The sequence below is a fragment of the Ailuropoda melanoleuca genome, chromosome 5 (assembly GCF_002007445.2).
Source record: "Ailuropoda melanoleuca isolate Jingjing chromosome 5, ASM200744v2, whole genome shotgun sequence".
Taxonomy (NCBI): Eukaryota; Metazoa; Chordata; class Mammalia; order Carnivora; family Ursidae; genus Ailuropoda; species Ailuropoda melanoleuca.
In genome coordinates this window covers 30,876,617-30,899,228 of record NC_048222.1, presented here as the reverse complement: position 1 = coordinate 30,899,228, position 22,612 = coordinate 30,876,617, and the positions used below count along the sequence as shown (strand labels likewise).

Genomic DNA, 22,612 nt, shown 5'->3' with positions numbered 1-22,612 from the left:
TCTGGGGATGTACTGTATGGTGATTAACATAATATAATAAAATAAAATTAAAAAAAAAAAAAAAAGAAGCAGCCATGATCTGCAATTCTGTTTTGATTTTCACAACAGTCATCCTTCCCAGTAGTAATGCTAAAATTTCAAGAGGACAAAATGTATAACTCTGAATTTAAGGTGTTCCTTTTCTCTACGGTAGAGTATATCTGTGAATTGGGGATGAGAGGGAGGTGGGCTAATTCAGATACTGGGAAAGCTACAGTAGATAGCTCCTACATGCACAAGAACACCTGCTGGAATCGATCTTGTACTCACACATGTGCAATCTGGGTATGTGAGGGCATTAATGCCCCCTGGAGCAAACCCTTGCCAACAGGGTCAGGGGCCAGGGGATAAATGCTCCCCATCTGAGGTGCATTCAAACTGCTTCCTAGAAGATCCTGGTAGTTTTCAGCCTAGTTGCCCACAATGGTTACCTACTAAATAAATATTCTCACACCAGCTTTCTCTCCTGTTTCATTTTCCCAAACCCCCACTACTGGTTCCTGATAATCTCAGGCTAGCACTGAGAGAACTAGCACTATGCAGTAGCTTTCTCAATACCTGAGGCCCACCCCTTGTCTCAGGACAGAAATCCAGTACGTCAAGGAAGAGCATGCAGGTCTAGTACCATTTCCACATGCAAGTGGGACAAAAGAGAGAGAAGAACTTACAGGGAACCAGGGCCTGGTTACATTTCTTGATGTGAATGTAATGATGTAAAGTGTAAAGGTGTCCCTTTAAAAGTGGGACAGGCACTTTGAGAACAAAAATCATAATCAAAACTCCCTATGCTCCTTTCCATGGAAGTCCTGCAAGGACTCACCACTGAATCTTCACAATGTGCCTGGAACGATGAAAATACTAATAGACAGTTGAGCCTTGAGCAATGCAGCGGTTTGGGCGCCGACCCCTCCCACGCAGATTTATACCACACATGATATACATCTCTGTATCCATCCCCTTCCCCTAGGGGAGTTGGATCATAGGAATAAAGGATCTTTTGAAGCCTGTATACTGCTAAATGGTGCAGGAACAGAAGTGGGCTGCTAATCTTCAACATCCAGCTGAGGAAGGCAAATGCAAAAGAATCACTCACACATCGTTGAATTCCTCCAGAGACCTTGCAGGTGTAAAAACATCCAACAGACCAATCACCTAGGAGAGAACAGAAAAATCATGCAGTAAATAAATATAGAACTATAATATCCATCAGGTCTTAACCGTTTTAATAGGAACTGATTTCAAACCCCACTATTTCAGTTCAATGACATCACACCATCATAGACTTAACCATGACATTTTTTTTTTTTAAGATTTTATTTATTTAGTTGACAGAGACAGCCAGCGAGAGAGGGAACACAAGCAGGGGGAGTGGGAGAGGAAGAAGCAGGCTCATAGCAGAGGAGCCTGATGTGGGGCTCGATCCCATAACGCCGGGATCATGCCCTGAGCCGAAGGCAGACGCTTAACCGCTGTGCCACCCAGGCGCCCCAATATTGTCAAGAGTTTTAAGCTGCTGCTGTTTTTGGAGGACTAGTGGCTAGTTAAAAATTATACAGCAGCCCAAAAGAGTCATTCATTCCTTCATTCATTTAAAACATTTTATTTTTAAGTAATCTCTACATCCAACATGGGGCTCAAACTCACAGCCCTGAGATCAAGAATCTCACGATCTACTGAGTGGGCCAGCCAGGTCCAAAAGAGTCTTTTTATTTTTATTTTATTTTTTTTTTTTACGATTTTACTTATTTATTTATTTGGGAGAAAGAGTGAGAGAAAGATATAGAGCACAAGTGGGGGGAGGGAGAGGGAGAAGCAGGCTCCCTGCTGAGCAAGGAGCCCAATACGGGATCGACCCTGGGATCGTGACCTGAACTGAACGTAGATGCTTAAGGGACTGAGCCACCCAGGCACCCCCAAAAGAGTCACTTTTTTATTTATTTATTTATTTATTTATTTATTTATTTTAAGATTTTATTTATTTACTTGACAGAGACAGAGACAGCCATCAAGAGAGGGAACACAAGCAAGGGGAGTGGGAGGAAGAAGCAGGCTCATAGCAAAGGAGCCTGATGTGGGGCTCGATCCCACAACGCCGGGATCACGCCCTGAGCCGAAGGCAGACGCTTAACCGCGGTGCCACCCAGGCGCCCCCAAAGAGTCACTTTTGTAAAAGAAAGAGGGAGAGAAAGAGGAAGATGCAAGAGAGGAACTCCTCTTAAAATCCTCAATTAAACTTATTTGGAGGTCTTAGCTCTTCCCTGGGTAAAACTACCTTTACAAATTGAGCTTCTAACAAGTGTTTGTGGAATAGGGTGACATTCAGGAATTTTCCTGTATTTTCCTATATTGAGTCTGTTAGCCCCTGTAACAAGAATAGAGAACTATAAAACATTCAGCCATATGCCTTCTTTTGTTCAAAACCAAATCACCAATATTTAAGTACAGATGAGCCTCTAATTGATACTGTTAAAATCTAAACATGTTAACATGAAAAGACCAACTGCTATTAAGCAAGCTGCTTATGAAACAACTTATGTAAATTAAAATCCTGTGTTCCTAATATTATCAGCCCCCCCCTTTTTAAAGATTCATCCATTCATTTTATTTATTTATTTATTTATTTAAAGATTTTATTTATTCGACAGAGATAGAGACAGCCAGCGAGAGAGGGAACACAAGCAGGGGGAGTGGGAGAGGAAGAAGCAGGTTCATAGCGGAGGAGCCTGATGTGGGGCTCGATCCCATAACGCCGGGATCACACCCTGAGCCGAAGGCAGACGCTTAACCACTGTGCAGGGTTCGATCCCAAGACCCCAAGATCACGACCAGAGCCGAAACCAAAAGTCACATACTCAACGGACTGTGCCACCCAGGCATCTCATCAGCCCTCCTTTTTTTTTTTTTTTTTTTTAAAGATTCTTGTAGCCCTTGCTAAATTAGAACAATCATATCCCATCACTGTGGCCTCTTCATTTCTACAGAGTGACCCAAATGTAACCAGCCTAATAGCATATAAGACACATTTTGAAGTACCTCATTACAGAAAATTAAAGCATGATAAATAATCTTGTTTCTTATGATTACTAGAAAAGCTAAGGCATGGATTCAGATAATCCAAAATAATCTTTGCCCTAAACATTGGCTTAAACGGTCTATGAGGAGAAGCAGAACAATGAAGTGCTGGTAACCTAAGCCAGATGTTCATAAATGAGCGCTGGCAACGCCAGTGGGATCCCAGGGCCTCCTGAAAGTGCTTTGGGGTTCCATAAATGTTTCGCTTGCATTCCATTTTCAAAGTTTTCTTTATTTAAAAAGCTATGATAATGTCTTTGTCCCATTTATTAATGTGTAATGAAAAACAGCATACACACTCAACTGTGTTAAAAACCAAATGTAAACGCATCAGTTAAGCTGCCAGGCCACCTTGATTGTACGCAGACCCTGGAATAAAGCTCCTCCTGGTAGCTTTTTCCATATATCTCAACTTGTAAACATGTCACTGATTAGGAAGGCTGCAGCACTGCACTGAACTTTTTAAAAATTCAGCTTCGCACATGGATGCTTATAGGAATGATACCTAGGAATAGAGGTTACCTGGGGAAAACAGAATTTGCTCAATAGTATGCAATTAAAATAAACCATGAAAATAAATAAGCTAGAGCTGTGATTACAACAGCATTGGTAATCCAATTCCAAATTCAAGTCTCAATGCTCCCAATTTAGAAGAAATTTATACCCTGTGAAACAAGTGTATATTAATAAAGCATCACTGATCTCTAATTAAAAAAAATTTTTTTTGATTCAATTAAAACAGAAAAGGTCTGAATAGGCAAGTAATAAATTTACACATTTTGAATTTTTTTCTACACAGTAACAATCAATAGGGTGAAATGACTAAAATCTCTATAGAATTTTTTTCTACACAGTAACAATCAATAGGGTGAAATGACTAAAATCTCTATGGCCACTGTTTCCACAATGCTACAAATTTTACAGTTCCTTTCATATGGCAGTCACATAAATTCTTTTAACTTGATTTTGAAATTTAGGAAAATAAGTATCCTCCGGTAATTGTTTTTTCACTTCCAGCTAATAGTCCAATTGCATCCTTTTATTTACTGTATTAGGATTTTGAAGCACTCCTTTGCAGGATGTCATTGCTCTCAAATTTCCAAACTGACAGAAAAGAAAAAGTTGTATTTAATTTAAACAATGTCTTCATCACATTTATTAAAATACCTGAATCTGGAAAAGCTGTCTTGAAGAAGATTAAAAAGGAAAATTATAATATTAAATTATCCATAAATTAACAGTCACCTTCAAAAGGACATTCAGTGAACCTAAGGCATACTGCCTCAAACTTCCCCACTGAATAACCCGTAACAACACAAAACAGCCTTGGACTCCCATATTCGGACGCTACAGCCTTAAGTGTATCCAGTAAAGAATGCAAAATTTGTTTGTAATATTTTCTCTTAAAAATCTTTTTATTAGGGGCGCCTGGGTGGCACAGCGGTTGAGCGTCTGCCTTCGGCTCAGGGCGTGATCCCGGCGTTATGGGATCGAGCCCCACATCAGGCTCCTCCGCTATGAGCCTGCTTCTTCCTCTCCCACTCCCCCTGCCTGTGTTCCCTCTCTCGCTGGCTGTCTCTCTGTCAAATAAATAAATAAAATCTTTAAAAAAAAACTTTTTATTAAAAAAATGTCGGTTAATGCTTTCCCTCTAAAACTGTCTGAGTAACACTCGAACTCCAGGAAGATGTACCCATTGATTCCCAAGGCTTTGGGTGGCTATCTGGCATCACACAGCAGCCACAAACACCCCAATACCAGGAGCGTGGTCCAAAGTTTGATGCATTCTCAAGTATTCCCATCTGCAGTAATTAAAACACCATTTCTTCCAGTCTGCTCAAGAGCAGCATTTATCCTTCCTTGCATGAATAACTTACATTTTCATGTTTCATATGTTTAAGTAACCGCAGTTCTCTGTAGGTCCTTTTGGCATGAATAATGGACTGAAATGGTCTGGAGAGCTTCTTCACTGCCACACGTAACCCAGTTTTTGTGTCAAAAGCAGCACTAAGAAAAAAAACACAGACAAAGAATTCACCATTGAACATGCTCTAAATACTTCAAAATTAGTATTTATAAGGAAGGCTATTTTGTTTCCAAATTAAATGGGCCTACAGCAAAGTACAAAATATAAAGATAAAAACTAAAACGACCTATAATCCCCCTATCCAAAGTAATCTGCTTTTATTATTGGTGTTTCCTTCTCATCTTTCTTTCTATGCATCTAAATCGGGGATCAGAAAGTTTTTTCCATGAAGGACCACAGAATAAATATTTTAGACTTTGTGAGGCTTAGGGTCTTTGTCACAACTACTCAACTCTGTGGTTAGAGCCAGAAAGCAGCCAGACAATAAACTTAAAAATGGATGTAGCTGTGTCCCAGTTAGCACAAAAGCAAGCGGCCACTTGATCTACTTGAGCCAACAGACTGATATACAAAGAGCTGGATTCTGTCTCCTCTGCCTTAGGCTTCACTGTCACCTTGCCACCAAATGCTGCCTGATCAGAGTGAAGGGCTTGGAATGACTTCAGGACGAGCTGGCACAAAAATTTCTTGAGTGCCTACAAAGTATCTGCCACTCTTCAGAAGCTAAAATACAAGAAGGACAAGTCAACAAATCCCTGCCCTCAAGCGATGGGCAGAATCATACAATAATTTCCAATAGTGATGAATGCTATGACTAAATAAAACAGAATAATGGGGCAAATAACAGAAAGCCAGTGGGGTTTTGGTACTTCAGCTAGGATGTCTGAGCAAGTAGGTTCAAGCTGAGACAACTGAATGACGAGAAAGTTAGCAACCATCTAAAGGTATAGGGAAAAAGAGCTTCAAACAGAAGAAAAAAATAGTATTATTAACATTTAGTATTATTAACAATAGTATTATTAACATTTATAATACTCAATAGTCTTTATTACATATCAGTAACTGTTCTAGACCCTTAACGTTAATTTTAAAAATTAAAATTAAAATAAGTTTTAATCCCCAACACCGCTGTGAAGTAAATGCTATTATCATACCCCACTGAGAAATGAGGAAACTGAAGCACGGAGACACTAAATAACTTGCCCACGATCACAAAGCTAGAAAGTGGCAGGAGGAGGGAATCGGGGTCCACAGCTCATGCTATTAACCACTTTGCCACACTGCCTCTCTGAAGAACAAGTGCTAACAAAGGAAAGAAGAAACAGAGGTAGAAAAAACAGGGCATGCTGGAGGGTGTAAAGATGGCCTCTGTAGGTGGAAGGCAGAGAGCAAGGGGAGAGGAGAAAAGAATGAGGTCAGAGGCTAGATCATGTAGGACAACTATAGCAAGAAACTTGATGTGTATTTTAATTATTTTTAGAGACTGGGCTAATCCGATCATGCCTCATCCTCCTGTTTATCTCAGTCTCCAATGGGCATCCAAGACTTCCAGATCATCTATCATGACCAACTCTTTTCCATTTGACTCTGTACTTACTTCAGAAGTTCCTCTCCCTTCCCTCCCAAATCCTTAGACTAAGTCCTCGCTCTTCAACTCCCAATTTGTTATGAACTCCTATAAATCTTCATCCCCTTTCTGAGCCTTCCCTCCATTTCTTTAATTGAAATTAGGCTCCACCTCAAAGACACTACTTCTCTTACAGCCCTGCCCTTAGAGGGGATTCTCTCTCATATCCCAAGTCCCTCGTGGCTAGCAGGTGGGGCAGATGTCCTCCTCACCAACCATTCCTACTTCCCAACTATAATTCTCCATTTGTTTTACAAAAGCCTGGACTCACAGCTATTGCTACCTCTCTGCTGCTGTAATCCACTGACCTGGAATTTTCCATTATTCACTGAAAAGTTAGTTCCTATCTCAAAGTCTCTCTCCACTCCCAATTTCTGTCATCATTCCTGGCAACTTCAACATCCAGGTGGAGGACACATCCAACATCCTGGCCTCTCAGCTTCCTGACCTCTCCAGGAAACTCCACCTCATCTAGCCTCCTCCGTGGTCACGCCCTGGACCTCTATCACCAACAAAAGTTGCCCCGCCTACACAATTTTGAATGCCAGCACCCATCTTCCATCACAAACCTATGCCTTTTAGTTTACTTCTGGTTTACTTATACGCTGACTACATTGATCTGTGGACCTCATCATCATTGGCTTCAAGCCCTCTCCCATCTTCATTTCCCTTCTCACCTGGCTTAGACTACATGCGCTCCCTTGTGCCTCTGTCCCTGCCTCTGTCTCCTACACCCACCTGGATAAAGTCTAACTTTGGGTGATCTCAACTACTTAATTCTCCTTGTCTGAATCCAAGAACTAATTGTGGTTCAAGAAAAAAGAATGTACGATCATACAGATGGGTTTCATTCTTAATTTGACCTTAACCTCAAATAAGCCTCTCAAAACTGCCACTTTTTTCTAGGAAGTGCATTTTCTTACTCATTTGACACTGTCTCTCTCCTCAAACCTCCAATTCACCCTCTTCCTTCAAAAGTTGTCCCTGCCTTCATCAAGAAAATAGAAACCAGCAAAAGGAAGCTCCATCCGCCTACGGGTAAATCTACAAACCCATCTGCACTTGGACCTAACTTCTCTGCTTCCTCTCTTGCTATAACCAAGGACACGTGCCCTTTCTTACAAAAATCCAAGACCTCAATACATGCTCTGGAGCCACCTCCCTCATCCCCTCAAGGACTTCACTCCTTCATTCCCTTTCTCTCCCTTCTGAGTCTCTCTCTATCTTCTGGATCATTCTCATCAACATAAATATGCCCATCCTCGACAAACAAAAAATTTCCCTGGAAAGCTCTCCACTACAGTTAAAATTCTCCAGTGGTTCTCCACAGTGTGGTTCCTAGACCAGCAGCATTTGTGTCACCCGGGCACTTAGAAGAAATGCAAATTCTCAGGTGCCACCCCAGACCTACTGAACTGGAAACTGAAGTGGGTCCAGTAACCTGTACTTTATCAAGCCCGCCACATAATTCTAACACACAGTGAAGACTGAGGACCACTAATCTACACCTCTGCTCCTCCACGGACCAGCAGCACTGGCATCAGGGGGGAGCTCTTTAGAAATGCAGACTCTCAGGCCATAAAGCAGAATCTACGTTTGGACAAGACTCCGAGTAATTCATATGTCTCTTAAGGTTTGACTCATTTCCTCAGCTTGCATTCTTTCCTCAATCCATTACACTGAAACTGCTCCTCTCAGGTCATTAATGACTTGTTATCAGACCCAAAAGCCACTGTCCTGGATTACCAGCTGACATGGTTAACATTTCCCCTTTCTCTAAACACTCTCCATTCTGGAGTCCATATCAGCACATTCTACTGATTTTCTGTGACCTCTATGGCACCTCCCTCTCTTACTCCACTGCATGTGGTCCCTCTACTTGCAGCTCTCTCTTAGTTCCTCAGGGCATGACACTGGGCTCTCTCCTCTCTCCCACATTCTCCTAGATGATTTCATCTATACCCAAGACTTTAAACTAAATACCATCTTATATTGAAAACTTGCAAATTCATGTCTTTTGCAAATCTCTTCTCTGAGCCTGACTGCCTACCTAACATCTCCACATGAAAACCACACAAGCACCTTAAAACTTAGCAAGTTCAAAACACCTAGAACTATTCCTCTCCCTGTCTCCTATATCTCAATAATCTATCAGCAAGTCTTGTCATTTCCATCTCCAAAATACATCTCTAAGTCAACTTCTCTTCATTTCACTGCTACCATACTGGTCCAAATCATCCTCATCACCAGCCTGACTTATTCTGGTCTCCCTCCTCCTGTTTTGTTCCCTTCTTATATACTCTCCACAAGCATCCAATTCGATCTTTTAAAAATATAAATTAGGGGCGCCTGGGTGGCACGGCAGTTAAGCGTCTGCCTTCGGCTCAGGGCGTGATCCCGGCATTATGGGATCGAGCCCCATATCAGGCTCCTCCGCTATGAGCCTGCTTCTTCCTCTCCAGTCCCCCTGCTTGTGTTCCCTCTCTCGCTGGCTGTCTCTATCTCTGTCGCATAAATAAATAAAATCTTTAAAAATATATATATAAATTAGATGACAACACCCACTGCTTTAAATCCTTCAAGGAATTTCCTTGGCATATAAAATAAAACACACATTTCCTATTATAGCCTACAAGGCTCAGGTGATCTGACCACCAACGACCACTCCATCCTGCTCCTGTGCTACTTCTTCCTTACACTCAGCTACTATGTTTTGAACATGCTGGCTCCTTTTAGTTCCTTAAACTCTTCAACGGGATGTTTCTGGTTCCTAAGCTGCTTTTCTCTCCAATCTCCACTCCACTCCACAGTTGAATCTTTATCCTCAAGCACTGGTTTAAATTGCCATCCCCCTCGCGATTACCAACAGGTCTGTTATTCTCTGTCACACCCTCCTTGTTTCCTTCCTTATCCTACATAAAGGGAGGGAGAGTTCTCCTCTCTCCCACTCCTGTTCCTACAAACCCATAAAATAATAACTTCTTCCCTCTTGGAAGTACCAAGTAAATGTATACTCTCTTCTAAACCCCTCAATGGCTCTAGTGAGACAGAAAATGGTCATTGCCGTGTGACCCATCCTCAACTCTCCACCTCAGTTTGCCTGCCCACCTGCAGGCTGAGCATGTTCCCCTCTCCTCCACTGTTAAGCCCTTTGGGACCTCCTGGAGCAAGGAATGCCATCAGGTTTCCAGCTGACCTGCCCATGACTCAATGTGCAAGTTCAATTCAGTAGGGAAGAAATAAGAAGCCCACTTGAGCTGCCTGTCCAAGCCATTCTCCATGCCAGCTTTACAGTAATAAAGTACATATTTTTATCTCTGACTTCTGTATCTATTTAGAGAAAGACAGGCCAGGATTAATCAGTACCCTACCGCAATAATCACAATTTATTATTATATGTTTATTTATCACCCAGCAGAGTGGTTAAATAAAGGCAGAGGCTTTGGTATTAGACTATCTGGTTTTAATTTCAGTTCTGCCAGTTAGTAGTGTATAATCTTGAGAAAGTTAATTAAATTCTCTTAGCCTCATATATAAAATGAGGGTAAGGTATATATCTAATAAGGAGAATGCTTATTAAGATTAAAGGGGTAACTTTTGTAGTAGCTTTAGCAAAAGGGCCTGGCCCATAGTAAAGCTTAAATATTGGACATTAATAATGTCTGCCTTTCCCACTCTTAAACACCTTGAGGGCAGTTAGTGTCTTCTGTTTTATTCACCACTATATTACACAGGACTGAGCATAATGCCCGGCATGTGCACATTCTCAAAAAATGCTTAACAAAAGTATAAAAGTATTTTGTGATGTAGCTATCTGAAACATGAAGGAAAAAACTTCAAATTATGTGGCTCTCAATTTTTATAAATTCAACAGCATCCAGAGGTGCCCAGCTGGCTCAGTCAGTGAAGCATGTGACTCTTGATCTCAGGGTGGTAAGTTCGAGCCCCACACTGGGCATAGAGATTATTTAAAAGTAAAATCTTAAAATAAATAAATAAATTCAATAGCATCCAACAAGAAACTCCTATTACTGTTAAAAACCTATAATCACTAAGTGCTTACTACTGTAAGGCACTGCTTTCAGATCTTTACATGAATGAGCATCTTTATCACAACTTTATAAAAAGACATTATTATGATTTCCATTTTACAGATGGGAAGACTGAGGCACAAAGAAGTAATGGTGCCCACAGTATAGAAAGAAAATCGCAGAGCTGAAATTCAGATTCAAGTGCCGTGTTTTCAAGCATCAACTCTTAATGGATACCATTGAATGGATCCTCAATGGATCTCTCAGTAGAACTCCTAATAGATAATCAAGTTCAACTTTGTAAAAAGGTCGGTCCATTTTAAATATATTCTAATTGTATGAACTCTGCTTTTCTAAAAAGCTTCCTACTATAATTAATTGCATTTCATATGGAAGAAGTTTTTCCTGTAATTTTACATTGAACTCAGAATAGTATTAATGAAAAGTATTTCATAAGAAATCACTTTTGCTCTATATGCATTACTTCATTTAGGGGAAGTTTTTCAATCTCTAAAGTTCTACTACTCCCTGTGAATCTAGAATACAGGAGGCAATGATGTGGTATCTTACAAATACCAAAATATCACTTCCTATTTACTGAAATATTTCTTTCATGAGATGCTTTGTGAATACAAAAGAAACATTAAACATTGCACCTGATGTCACAGAACCTACCATCTAACTGGAATGATGAAAACATACATGAAAGCAAACAATGCCTAATAATACGGTGCAACTATATACAGTTGACTACTTTTTTAAAACTTGGGTTCAGGGGCGCCTGGGTGGCACAGCAGTTAAGCGTCTGCCTTCGGCTCAGGGCGTGATCCCGGCGTTCTGGGATCGAGCCCCACATCAGGCTCTTCCGCTGGGAGCCTGCTTCTTCCTCTCCCACTCCCCCTGCTTGTGTTCCTTCTCTCCCTGGCTGTCTCTATCTCTGTCAAATAAAAAAAAAATCTTCAAAAATATATAAATTGGGTTTAAAAGTTTACATATAAAATATATAAATTGGATTCACAATATATAAGTATTTATTACAGCTTGTTCATAAGAATGAAACCAGAAACGACCTTAATGTCCAATAGGGGAGAATCTGGATTACGGTATTTTCTCCCACATATATTGCAGCCACTAACAAGAATCTCCATATAGTACTAAAATGTACATGTTATATTATTGATGGGAAAGAGTACAAGTTTCAGAAGTAAAGAATGATCCAATCTGTGGGGGAAAAAATGTATACTCACACATGTGAGTAAATAAACACAGAGAAGAAATGTCTAATATATTCAGAATTTTAACATTTTTGCTTATTTTATATTTTTCTATCCTGATTTTTTTAAACGAGCTTTTATCTTTAATATAAGGTTATTAGTAAAATTAGAACCTAAGTCATATATATTGTTGTTACCCTAAAACAAAAAATAGGTACTAACTTTAATAAAAACACTATTAACATATTTCCTTCAAACGATACTTACATAGCTATACTCATAGTATGTAAATTTTTATTTTCTATCCCTAAGGCATAAGTATTTTCCATTTTACTAAACATTTACAGTAATTTCATTAAATATCTGCATCACAATCTACTCAACTATTCTCTTTATTGATGGGCATTATAGCCATTCCATTCATTCACACACACAAATATGATAAATACTATTACAATGGACATCTTAATTCACACTGCTTCGTCAATAATTGCATGATTTCCTTAGAGCAAATAATTTGTACTTCAAAGGACGTACACTCTCACTTTTTAAAACACATTTTGCTTACAAAAGAGAATAAGCAGGAGTTGTTCAGAGAAACTGCTTTCTGCTTACCAGTTAATGATTCCTATAGCAAAGCTGCTGAAGCAAGGAATATACTATCCATCCTCAACCCCACCTCTTTAAGCATTTAACTCCTCTGACCTAGCCTCCTGTTACTATTACTAATCAAAGCAGTATTTGGAAAGTGGAGAAATTTCATCCTAAATCAAATACTATGATTACCAAAAGCAAAAATTACTAATAATTTTTTAAATCACCTGATAAAACCAATTAAATCAAAGGAGAAGAAATTCAAATTTACTGAATACCCGTTTATGTCATATATCATTTGGGAAATGTTTAATTTAATCCTTATAACTTTTTGAGATATATTGACTTTTCAAAATAAGAAACTAATGGTCAAAAACATTAACAACTCATCCAAGGGCATATAACTCATATGCAGTGGGACTCAAAGCCAGATTGGTCTAATTTCAATGTGCACTCTTTTTCCAGAATGCCAAGCTGCCCAGGATAAGGGCAACCCAGGACCAGCTATTCACTTTGCCTTTATTATAATGATTCATTTACTAGTATTACCAGTTGGGCCTCTTAATCACATTTTTAAAATTATAGCTACAAATAAAACCTTGTTTTCATGAACAATATCATAAAATGGTATTACCTTTACAATGATCACGTTCTCCAAACTATAATTCAGGATACATTGTTTAATAAGGTTTTCCTTCAATTATAAATTCACATAAGTCTCCCAAAGTTATAAAACTAACTCACATTTTATAAAATCACTGATATGGTAAAGAAAAAACTAAAGGAAAAAATATAAAATTCATTAAAAGCAGTGATTATAATATAGGATGTCATACTCACTCATCTACTGCTGTGAATCCAGTGCCCAGGACACAATATTCAATAAAACTGAATGTCTCGTTACCCATTCAAAATTGCCTCCTCTCTCCCCCCCCCAAAAAACTGGCTTATTAGATTTTTTTTAAAATTTTATTTATTTATTTGCCAGAGAGAGAGAGAGCATAAGCAGGGGGAGCGGCAGAGGGGCAGGAAGAAGCAGGCTCTCCACTGAGCAGGGAGCCCATTCAGGACTCAATCCCAGGACCCTGGGATTATGACCTGTACCAAAGGTAGACGCTTAACCAACTGAGCCATCCAGGTGCCCCTGGCTTATTAGATTCTTAATATATCCTAATATAATTCTGTTTAACTTCTAAATTTATTTATCCCACTTAATTCCACAATAGATTTAAAGCAGTCTGGAACTATACATATATAACTTGAAATAACAGTGATTATAGGAAAATAAATTCTGTATGGGTGAGGTTAACATACAAATGATTATTATGAGATCCTTTCTAAACACCCATTAGAGTGGGGTTTTTTAGTGGGTTCTGAGCCCACTAAGCCATCATACAAGAGAACACAACCAGTTAAGACATGAGTCACAGGAACCATATAATAAAAACAAACTAGGTACTCAGGAGAACTGAAGAGAGGCATAATTATTCCTGTAATAAAACCAGAAGAGTTCCTCCTGTGTATGTTTATGAAGAAGACACTGTATAATGTGGTAAAATGTCCTAATCAACATTCTTACACAAATATAATAGTGGGTTTCAGATGGTTCTTTTCTTAGAGTTATCTATATCAGTGGAGACTGTTTCATAAAGCCAAAATACAGTTCATTATTAGCAAAGGTGGGGAAGAGGGTACATAATAGCATGGCATGCTGCTGTTCTCTGATGGCCTTAATCTAAGAGGAAATCTTAAGTGCATTGAGAAAAAAAGGTTAAGTTCCGTGTTCCTCAGACAATCCTCCAAAGAGGATTTCCATCAACTGAGCTTTTGACAGGTATGGAGACACAGAGACTCTGTTTCTGCTCCATGGCTGCCACCTGGCTTGTGGATTTTCTAGGTAGAGGCGGATCAATATGCTTTAACAGTCAGGTGGGTTGCCGGGTAGAGTAAGAGAGACAACCTCTTAAGAAAGGCAAGGTGCTGCCTAACCAGGACAAGAGCTCATGTTAACAGAGCACGGGAAACAGACTGTACCAGGCTTTTCCTCAAAAAACAATCTGGATTTTCCCCAGCAGAAGGAAGAATGAGCAACCACCTGACAAGTCTCAGAGTAATTTGTGAGGATCAGAAGCGGTTTTACAGTTTCTTTCAATGATCACAGATGACTTCCATAATCCCTGGAATGATGTGAATGAGTAAAAAATGAACCCTCGGTAATGGCTAAAACAACAAACACAATTGTGTTTATTTTTGGAAATTAATGGAAAAATCTAAATATATTAAAATTTGTAGTTACAATTAACGAATTCTTATTAATGCATCAAATTCATTAAAATATCTAAGGTGAAGGAAATAATGGCAAAAGCATGACATCTCTTCTCCAAATCATACAATTTGAGGATTTTTTCCAATTGAATTTAGGTTAACTGCTAATAGCCTTTAAAATGTGCCTTCTAAATAAGTAATTTACACTAACTTGGAACTTTCTCTTTACCTATAACACCTGATACAAATTTCAATAAATATCATACTAGAAATATTTTTCGGTACACATCTCCCTCTACTATAGAAACCTATTTTTTCTTCCTTCTAAATTCGAACAACTGCGCAAGTGTCACTGTAGTTTTTTTATTTTTATGCTCTACACCTCCATTTTGGAAGTAATGTCATGAAAATAAGGCAAATTTGTACAAAAACTAGAACTCGAGTTTTGATTTAGGAACCTCAAAAAATATTCTTCAGAGCAGCAAGGGACTTAAAACTGACTTTAAAAACTCACCACATTTGAAACATGGTTAGCTTGCTTTTTTTTAAAAAAAAAACTTGTGTTATTTTATTTTTTTAAGATTTTATTTATTTATTCGACAGAGATAGAGACAGCCAGCGAGAGAGGGAACACAAGCAGGGGGAGTGGGAGAGGAAGAAGCAGGCTCATAGTGGAGGAGCCCGATGTGGGGCTCGATCCCATAACGCCGGGATCACGCCCTGAGCCGAAGGCAGATGCCTAACCGCTGTGCCACCCAGGTGCCCCTGTTAGCTTGCTTTTAATATCTTCACTAACTCTCAAGTGCCTTGTTTTTATGTTTATATAACACTTTTTTTTAAAGAATCACAAAATTATTTGACTACTTGCAGCTATATATAGTATTTTTAAGTGGAATTTAGTTTCTTACAATAACACTTTCATACTTACGGGAAGAACATCAGATGTTGTTAATACAACTGTTACAAGTGTGTACAACGCAACCAACCCCAGCCTTTCCATTTTTAAATATTCCTCTCAAAGAGGCTCAAAACACAAACGACATATTAAACACTCTTAACAATAGATTAGTAAACTGAATAGAAAAGAATCATTTAATTGACCATATACTTTGCCTTACACAACTTAACAGTTCAAGAACTTCTATGGAAATTGAGTATTTTCATGGAAATCTCATTCAGATTGGAAAGTGTATTTGTGACAGGATTAGGGACACCTGCTATGTGTCTGCAACACAGAGCATAGCAACACATATGCTAGATACCTGCCATTCCTGATTGGTCTAATTCCTGCTGCAAAACTTTTAAACTAGTGGAGCAAAAACGTTTTTCACAATTGCTTTAATTTTTATTAGCCTGATGAAAACTAAAATTCAAACAATGCAGAAATTTACTTAGACATGCAATCTAAAAACCCAAACCAATTTGTGATTAAAATGTGAAATGCAATTAATCTTCATTTGCTGTAAGCTCCATCTGAAAATAGAATCATTTTATAAGACATTTCTTCACTGAAGCTTTAAAGGCCACAGTGGTGTCAGTTAACATACTTCTTTGATTGCAAATGCAGCTGATACATCTGCATCAAGAGCAATAGTTATCTCATATTGATTACAAAAATATTACATGTGGATTATTTTGTTACATGTGGAGTTACTTTCCCAAGCCTCATTAGAATGTTGTCACCATGGATTTATCTTCCCTACTTTTGTGTTTGAAAATTTCAGCAACAAACGTTTTTGAAGTTATCATTAACTAATTTTTACCTCCTTTTAAGCAAATATGAAATAAATTAATCTTTTATTACATTGTAACTATTTATGATTACTACCAATCAACTTTGCCTGCTGCTCCAATTAAAAGGCTTTTACAGTAATACTGTTTATAGGCTTCATATCCAGAAAAACACCCTACAAACATATGCTATAAACATGACTACAGATGCATATAACAGGCATCAGTGTGTTTTCACAATCTTTGGTTTGCTCAGTCTGTGACTCTCTCTCTTATATGACATAGACATATATTTTACAGTAACACTTCGAGTTTTATTAAAGAATAAATTACCCCCAAGCTTGGTGGCTTCAACAAGATTTATTATCTCACAGTTTCTGTGAGTCAGGAATTGGGGAGCAGGACAGTTGAGTGGCTCTGGCTCACAGTCCCACAGGAGAGTGCAGTCCAGATACTGGCCTTCGCTACAGTCATCTGAAGGCCTGACGGAGGCTGGAAGACCCACTTTCAGGATGGCTGCCTCACATGGCTTTGGCAGGCCCCAGTTCTTCACAACGTGGGCTCTGTAAGGCTGCTTCGGTGTCTTCTCAACAGAGCTGTTGGCTGTCCTTATGGCAGTGGTTTCTCAACAGAGGGCAGTTTTCCCCCCAGGGAGTATCTGACAATGGTTGCTACACCTGGGGTGTATGTTGGGGGGCGGTTACTGGCATCTAGTGGGCAGAGGCCAGGGTTACTGCTAAAACATCCTTCACAACAAAGAATTATCTGGCCCAAAATGTCAATTGTGCTGAGGTTGAAAAACTGCTCCAGAGCAACTGATTTCAGAGAAACATTCAGAGAAAGAGCAAGACAGGGGCCACATATCTTTTATGACCTAGCCTCAGAATTACACTCTTCATTACTACCACACTCCATGTATTAGAGAAGTGAGTCAGTAAGTACCACCTTCACTGAAGGTGAGGATCATTGGCTCCACCTCTTTAAAGGAGAAGTATCAATTTATGGCCATATTATTAACTCATTACATTTAGCAACATGGGTTTTTTAAACAAAATACTGAAATTTTCAAGAAATCTCACTTACTTTTGGGAATACTATTTAAGAACCTTTTTACTGCTCTAGAAAAATCACTGGAATTCCATTTAACAAAGCTACTTTTGCTTCCTAGTGAGTGGTCTCTGCAGTATTTTGATGGCCTAATCTCAAAAAATTCTATTAAGCATAAACATATGCAGCCTGATACAGGGAAAAATAAACTAGTAGTCAAAAGATTTGAGTTCTAGTTTTGGTTCTGGCACTTCCTAGCTGGTGATCTGGGACAAAGCTTCTATAACCCTGTTTCCAAATAAATAAAATGGGAGTGTCACCTGCTCTGCTTATCTCATAATGCTGTTTTGAAGCTCAAATAAAATAATTATGTGACGGTACTTTATGAACTATAAAAGGTAGGTAGCTTTAAATGTTCTAAGTTGAAATAACATGCTATTATAAAATAGTTTTACGACCAGCTTCCAGCATGGGGTTTATCACAAAGTAGATTTAGATATATATAAAATATATAGATTTTATATATGGATAGATATATTTTTATATCTCTTACTCTCAAATTTGAGGTTGAGTAAGCCTCTGAAATAACAGTAAAATAGGGAAATTAAAATATAATCGAGGGACCAAATCCTTGACCATTTGTTATCAATGCTATGGATAACTAACATATTTGTTAGTTCTCCAAGTTAAAATGTACATTATTTAGCAATTATTAGATAAGGTCTCAGACTACAATCAGCAATATAATGTAGCCAATACTTTAGACATTGAAATAAAAGAAAAAAATCCCTTTATTATTTGTTTCCAAATCCAAACTCTGTGGGAGAGCAGAAGCTATAGGTGATCTGAGTATCCTCAGAATCTAGCCTGGTGCCTGGAACATAATCCAAGATTAATAAATACATACCAAAGCAGATAGTTTCTGACCTCAAGGAACAGAGAAATCTCGTTGGAGAGTCAGAATAAACAGACACTCACATAAACAAATCACTGAAGACTTTTAAAAGCAATACATTTGCTTACTCTAATCCATTCCATACACTCCAGTCAGATCAGTTTTAAAACACTTCCTCAATACTTTACAACTCAAGTAACTTTAATAGCTTTCCATGGCCCAGAAAAATGCAATGCCTTAGCCCTACTCCAGACCTGATTTCTTCATTGTTGGGGGTAGGATCCAAGCATCTGTATTTAAAAACTCCACACTGATTCTGAAGCACAACCAGAATGAGAGCCACAATTGGGTTCAAGCTACCTGAGATATTCTTGCTGTCAGGCCAGTCCGTCTCATAACTAATTCTCTTAGCTGTGTTTTCTCCTGTTCCCTAAAAAATGGTCCCTTTCCTCTTCTCCAAATAGTACCCACCTTTCAAAATAACCTTCAAATCCTTTTTCTTCCATGAAACCATTCTAACTACTATAGCCCACAATGCCCCCACATCCCTATACACATTAATACCTTTTTATATATACAGTTCACTTATATTTTATGTCTATTTCTTTTTTTGTTTGTTTGTTTTAGTAGGTCCATGCTCAGCATGGAGCCCAATGCAGGTCTTGAACTCACGACCCTGAGATCAAGACCTGAGCTGAGGTCAAGACCTGGACGCTTAATCAACTGAGCCACTCAAGTACCCCTTATGTCTGTTTCTTTTAACACCGATGGGCATTTAACACTGATGGATAACCAACAGATTTTCTTCACTACAGTAAATCTAAAGCATAAGCAAATACGCACACACATTTCCAACTTTCAAAATCATGTTGCCTTAATACCTAGAGTTACAGAAACCTAATTGGCTTGTTCCCTGACTGTAATTTTCATGACCACTGTCATTCATCAGCGCTCATCTAAGCTTTCTTCAAATATCACACCTCCACATCTTTAAGGCTGAATCATACAAGTTTATAACATCAATCTATTCCTAGGGTAGTTAGTGCTACATCTGAGATCATCCTCAAACAACGTTAAGAAAAATAATCAAGGAAAAGCATGAAACATTACATTTCAATAGACTTGAAAACCAAAGGGTTGGCTATTCTTGAGATAAGGTTTAGAAGTACAAATCTGGACAGACAATGTACAAACAAAGCCACTGTTGAGACGGTATCATATGATGAACTGAAAAAGAATACGCACACGGGGCGCCTGAGTGGCACAGGTGGTTAAGCATCTGACTTTTGGTTTCAGCTCAGGTAATGATCTCAGGGTCCTGGGATCAAGCCCCGCGTCAGGCTCCGTGCTCAGTGTGGAGTCTGCTTGAGACTCTCTCTCTCCCTGCCCCTCCTGCTTGTGTTGTCTGTCTGCCTATCTCTCTCTCTCTCTAAAATATATAAAATCTCTAAAAGAAGAAGGAGGAGGAGGAGGAGGGGGGAGGGCAGGGGTAAGGGGAGGGGAGGAGGAGGAGGGAAAGAAGAAAAAGAATATGCACAGAAAGTATAGTTTTTCTATCTTTCTGCTGATGGAAGGTTCAAGTTATCCCACCTAGTTTTTCCTCAGGGCCAATCAACCCAAATAAGGTTATAGAAATAGTTCTCAACAAGGGTAACTTTGTCCCCAGGGGACATATGGCACTGTCTAGAGACATTTTTGTCTGGGATTGCCACTAGAATTAGCAGGTAGGGTACAGGATGCTGCTGAATACCCTACAATGCACAAGACAGCCTCCCAAGCAAAAAAATCATCCCACCCAAAATGTCAGTGAGTTGAGTAACCCTAGGTTATATTATATTGGGAAATGCAAATACAGCTTGATAGATGTTCATAATACTTACTGTTTTCTTAATTTGCTATTTTTCCCCTTTTGTCCCCTGTAGCACTGATATCATTTAACTTATTGAGACTGCTTATTTCAAAGCAGATCATTCAAACATAAGGCACTTAGGACACTAGACTAGGAACAGAAAATGAAGCAAGACAAACTTATAACGTCAAATGAGAAAATTATTAGAAGTTTATCAATATAAGATGCCAACATCAATATTTCACTTCAATTTAATACGAAAATCATTAGGGAGCTGAGGAAGATAACTAAGATTTTCCCAGCATTTGGTAGCCTGGAGAAGAAAACATAAATAGAAACTTACTATGCAAAAGTCTAAGTTCAGAAAGGCTCAAGCTAGCTAAAGCCCTAGATGGATTTGACAGAAGAGGGGAAAAAAGAAATATCTCTTGGGGATATTAAGAATAAAGCAATTATTTCTGGGAATAAAGTTGTATCTACTACAAGGATGATGAAATACAAGAAAGAATTCAGTATACACTGTATAAACCAGATACTTCGAGCTGAGTATCACAGGACAGACTAACGGCATGATTAAGGACACTTAATTTGTAAGTGAAGAAGACTGTCACAGCAGAGACACCACCCCAAGTGGAAGTATAGGGCTGGGTTAAGGATCTAAAGGACCCTTACCCTCACAGTCCCCTGCTTCCCCTAACACATAGCCTCCGTGAGCCCTGGGCAGATCAAAAGAAGAAGTTCTGACCTGTTGTGGGCACATGCTGATGTCATCACTTTCTAGATCTGAATCATCAGGTGGAGAGGCTCACAGATTTCCAACACATATACTTGCATAGAGTTGCCCTAGGTATAAAAAGTGACCAGTATGTCACTAGAGTCAAGGGAGACAAAAGAATCTAGAAGAAAATTTCAAAGGAAACATTAGAAACATAAAGGTAGATTTGAAATGGCAACTTAAGTGAAAGAATGCAGAAAAGAAAAGCTACAGAGGACTTCCAAAGCAATCTCTGAGGAAACAAAATGTCCCTTCTAGACGGATATTTTCAAAAGCAGTCACCCTTCCTGCTTTTTTTGTTTTCTTTTTTTATTTTTATAAACATAAATCTAGCACAGTGCTTAACACTGGCAATACTGAATTAATGAATTTAAGAAAACAAAGGCGACAACTGGTATGCTTTTGCCTTTTTTTTTGGGGGGGGGGGAGGCATAGTTGTGTTGTGTGATGCCTCTACCCGGGACCATAAGCTTGGCAAAACCACCAATGCATACTTGTGGGTAGACTGACAGTAAGACACACATACTCACATACCTTCCTTCATGTCATAGGCACAATGACAATACCACCAAGGCCTAGAGGTTTTGAGGAAAACAAAGAAATCTATAACAACATCATTCAAAGTAACAGGAGCCAACGTGTTCAGGGGCCAAAGTTACTCAGACAGCAGCTAGACAAAATAAACATTTGTTCTATTACCTTTTTGTTATGTTGCCATGGGAATCTGTGTTTAGGAACACTTATTTTCCCCAACTAGATGACAGAGCAGTAAAAGGGGGAGAGCTTCCATGAAAGAGGAGAGAAAGAAGCCTGTATATCTATAAAGGCAGGGAAGACAATAAACCTTTGGGTCTTTATAGGGTCGTGTATATGTAGAATCGTTCAATCTGTAAGACTTACTCAAGTTAATAAAGAAGTCCTTGGGGCCTCACGGCCAAAACATTAGTAACAGGTAACAATAATCAGACCTCTACTAAAATTACTATAATGGGGGAAGGGAGAGGAATGCAAAGGAGATACAGAGCCAAATAAAACAGAAAAATAAATGAGATCTTAAATGTTGAAGGAAGGTAAAAATGTCTTTTAAAATGTGACCCAATTGTAAGAAAAAACCTAGAAGCCCAAAGAAGTTAGAAAACATTCAACCTGCCAGCAGGCTAATCTTCTTTTGTCAGCAGAAGTCTAGAGCTAATCTCTTTGCTCCCTTCCTTTTGGCAACAGAAACCTGAAAAAGTGAAGTAAGCCCATGTTATTTAAAGAGCTGGACTGGAATACCCTGAATTTCTAGGGCCCAACAGAAGTACTGGCTCTAGTACTCTGAGCCTTCTGGAATGAGAGTTGTACACATGGGTTAGGGTTGGGCACCAATTCATCAGACTCCCCCACTCTATCCTAAACTACCATTAGCACCTCTAATGGGTAGGGAATAGTTATGAAAAAATAGAGACCCCAGAGCAGAATGATCTGTTAAAACATAAATTAGATCATGTCTCTCCTCTGGTCATAACCCTCCACGGCCTCCCCTCTGGCCCAGAATAAAAGACACAGTTCTTATAAAGGCAAGCAAGGCGCTTCATGATCCCTGCACATCTGCAGCCCCTCCACC

The 22,612-nt window shown here is 39.0% G+C and overlaps 1 protein-coding gene across 10 annotated transcripts in view; it reads right to left on the bottom strand.

Annotated features, from left to right (window-relative positions):
- The window catches only part of MAPK14 (mitogen-activated protein kinase 14), a 70,048-nt gene that overhangs the window by 41,239 nt on the left and 6,197 nt on the right, over positions 1–22,612 (bottom strand). For 9 of the 10 annotated variants that reach the window (XR_004625458.1, XR_004625457.1, XM_034660624.1 and 6 more), the window contains exons 2-3: positions 4,989–5,118; positions 1,133–1,191 (exon numbers count right to left, since the gene is read on the bottom strand). Coding sequence is in view for 8 of the 10 variants with exons in the window: in XM_034660624.1 (XP_034516515.1) it covers positions 1,133–1,191; positions 4,989–5,118 (189 nt within the window). In the remaining 2 variants the exon portion in view is untranslated. Of the gene's footprint in view, positions 1–1,132; positions 1,192–4,988; positions 5,119–20,976; positions 21,345–22,612 lie in introns of those variants that run through there. The other variant, XM_034660622.1, reaches the window with a different exon arrangement.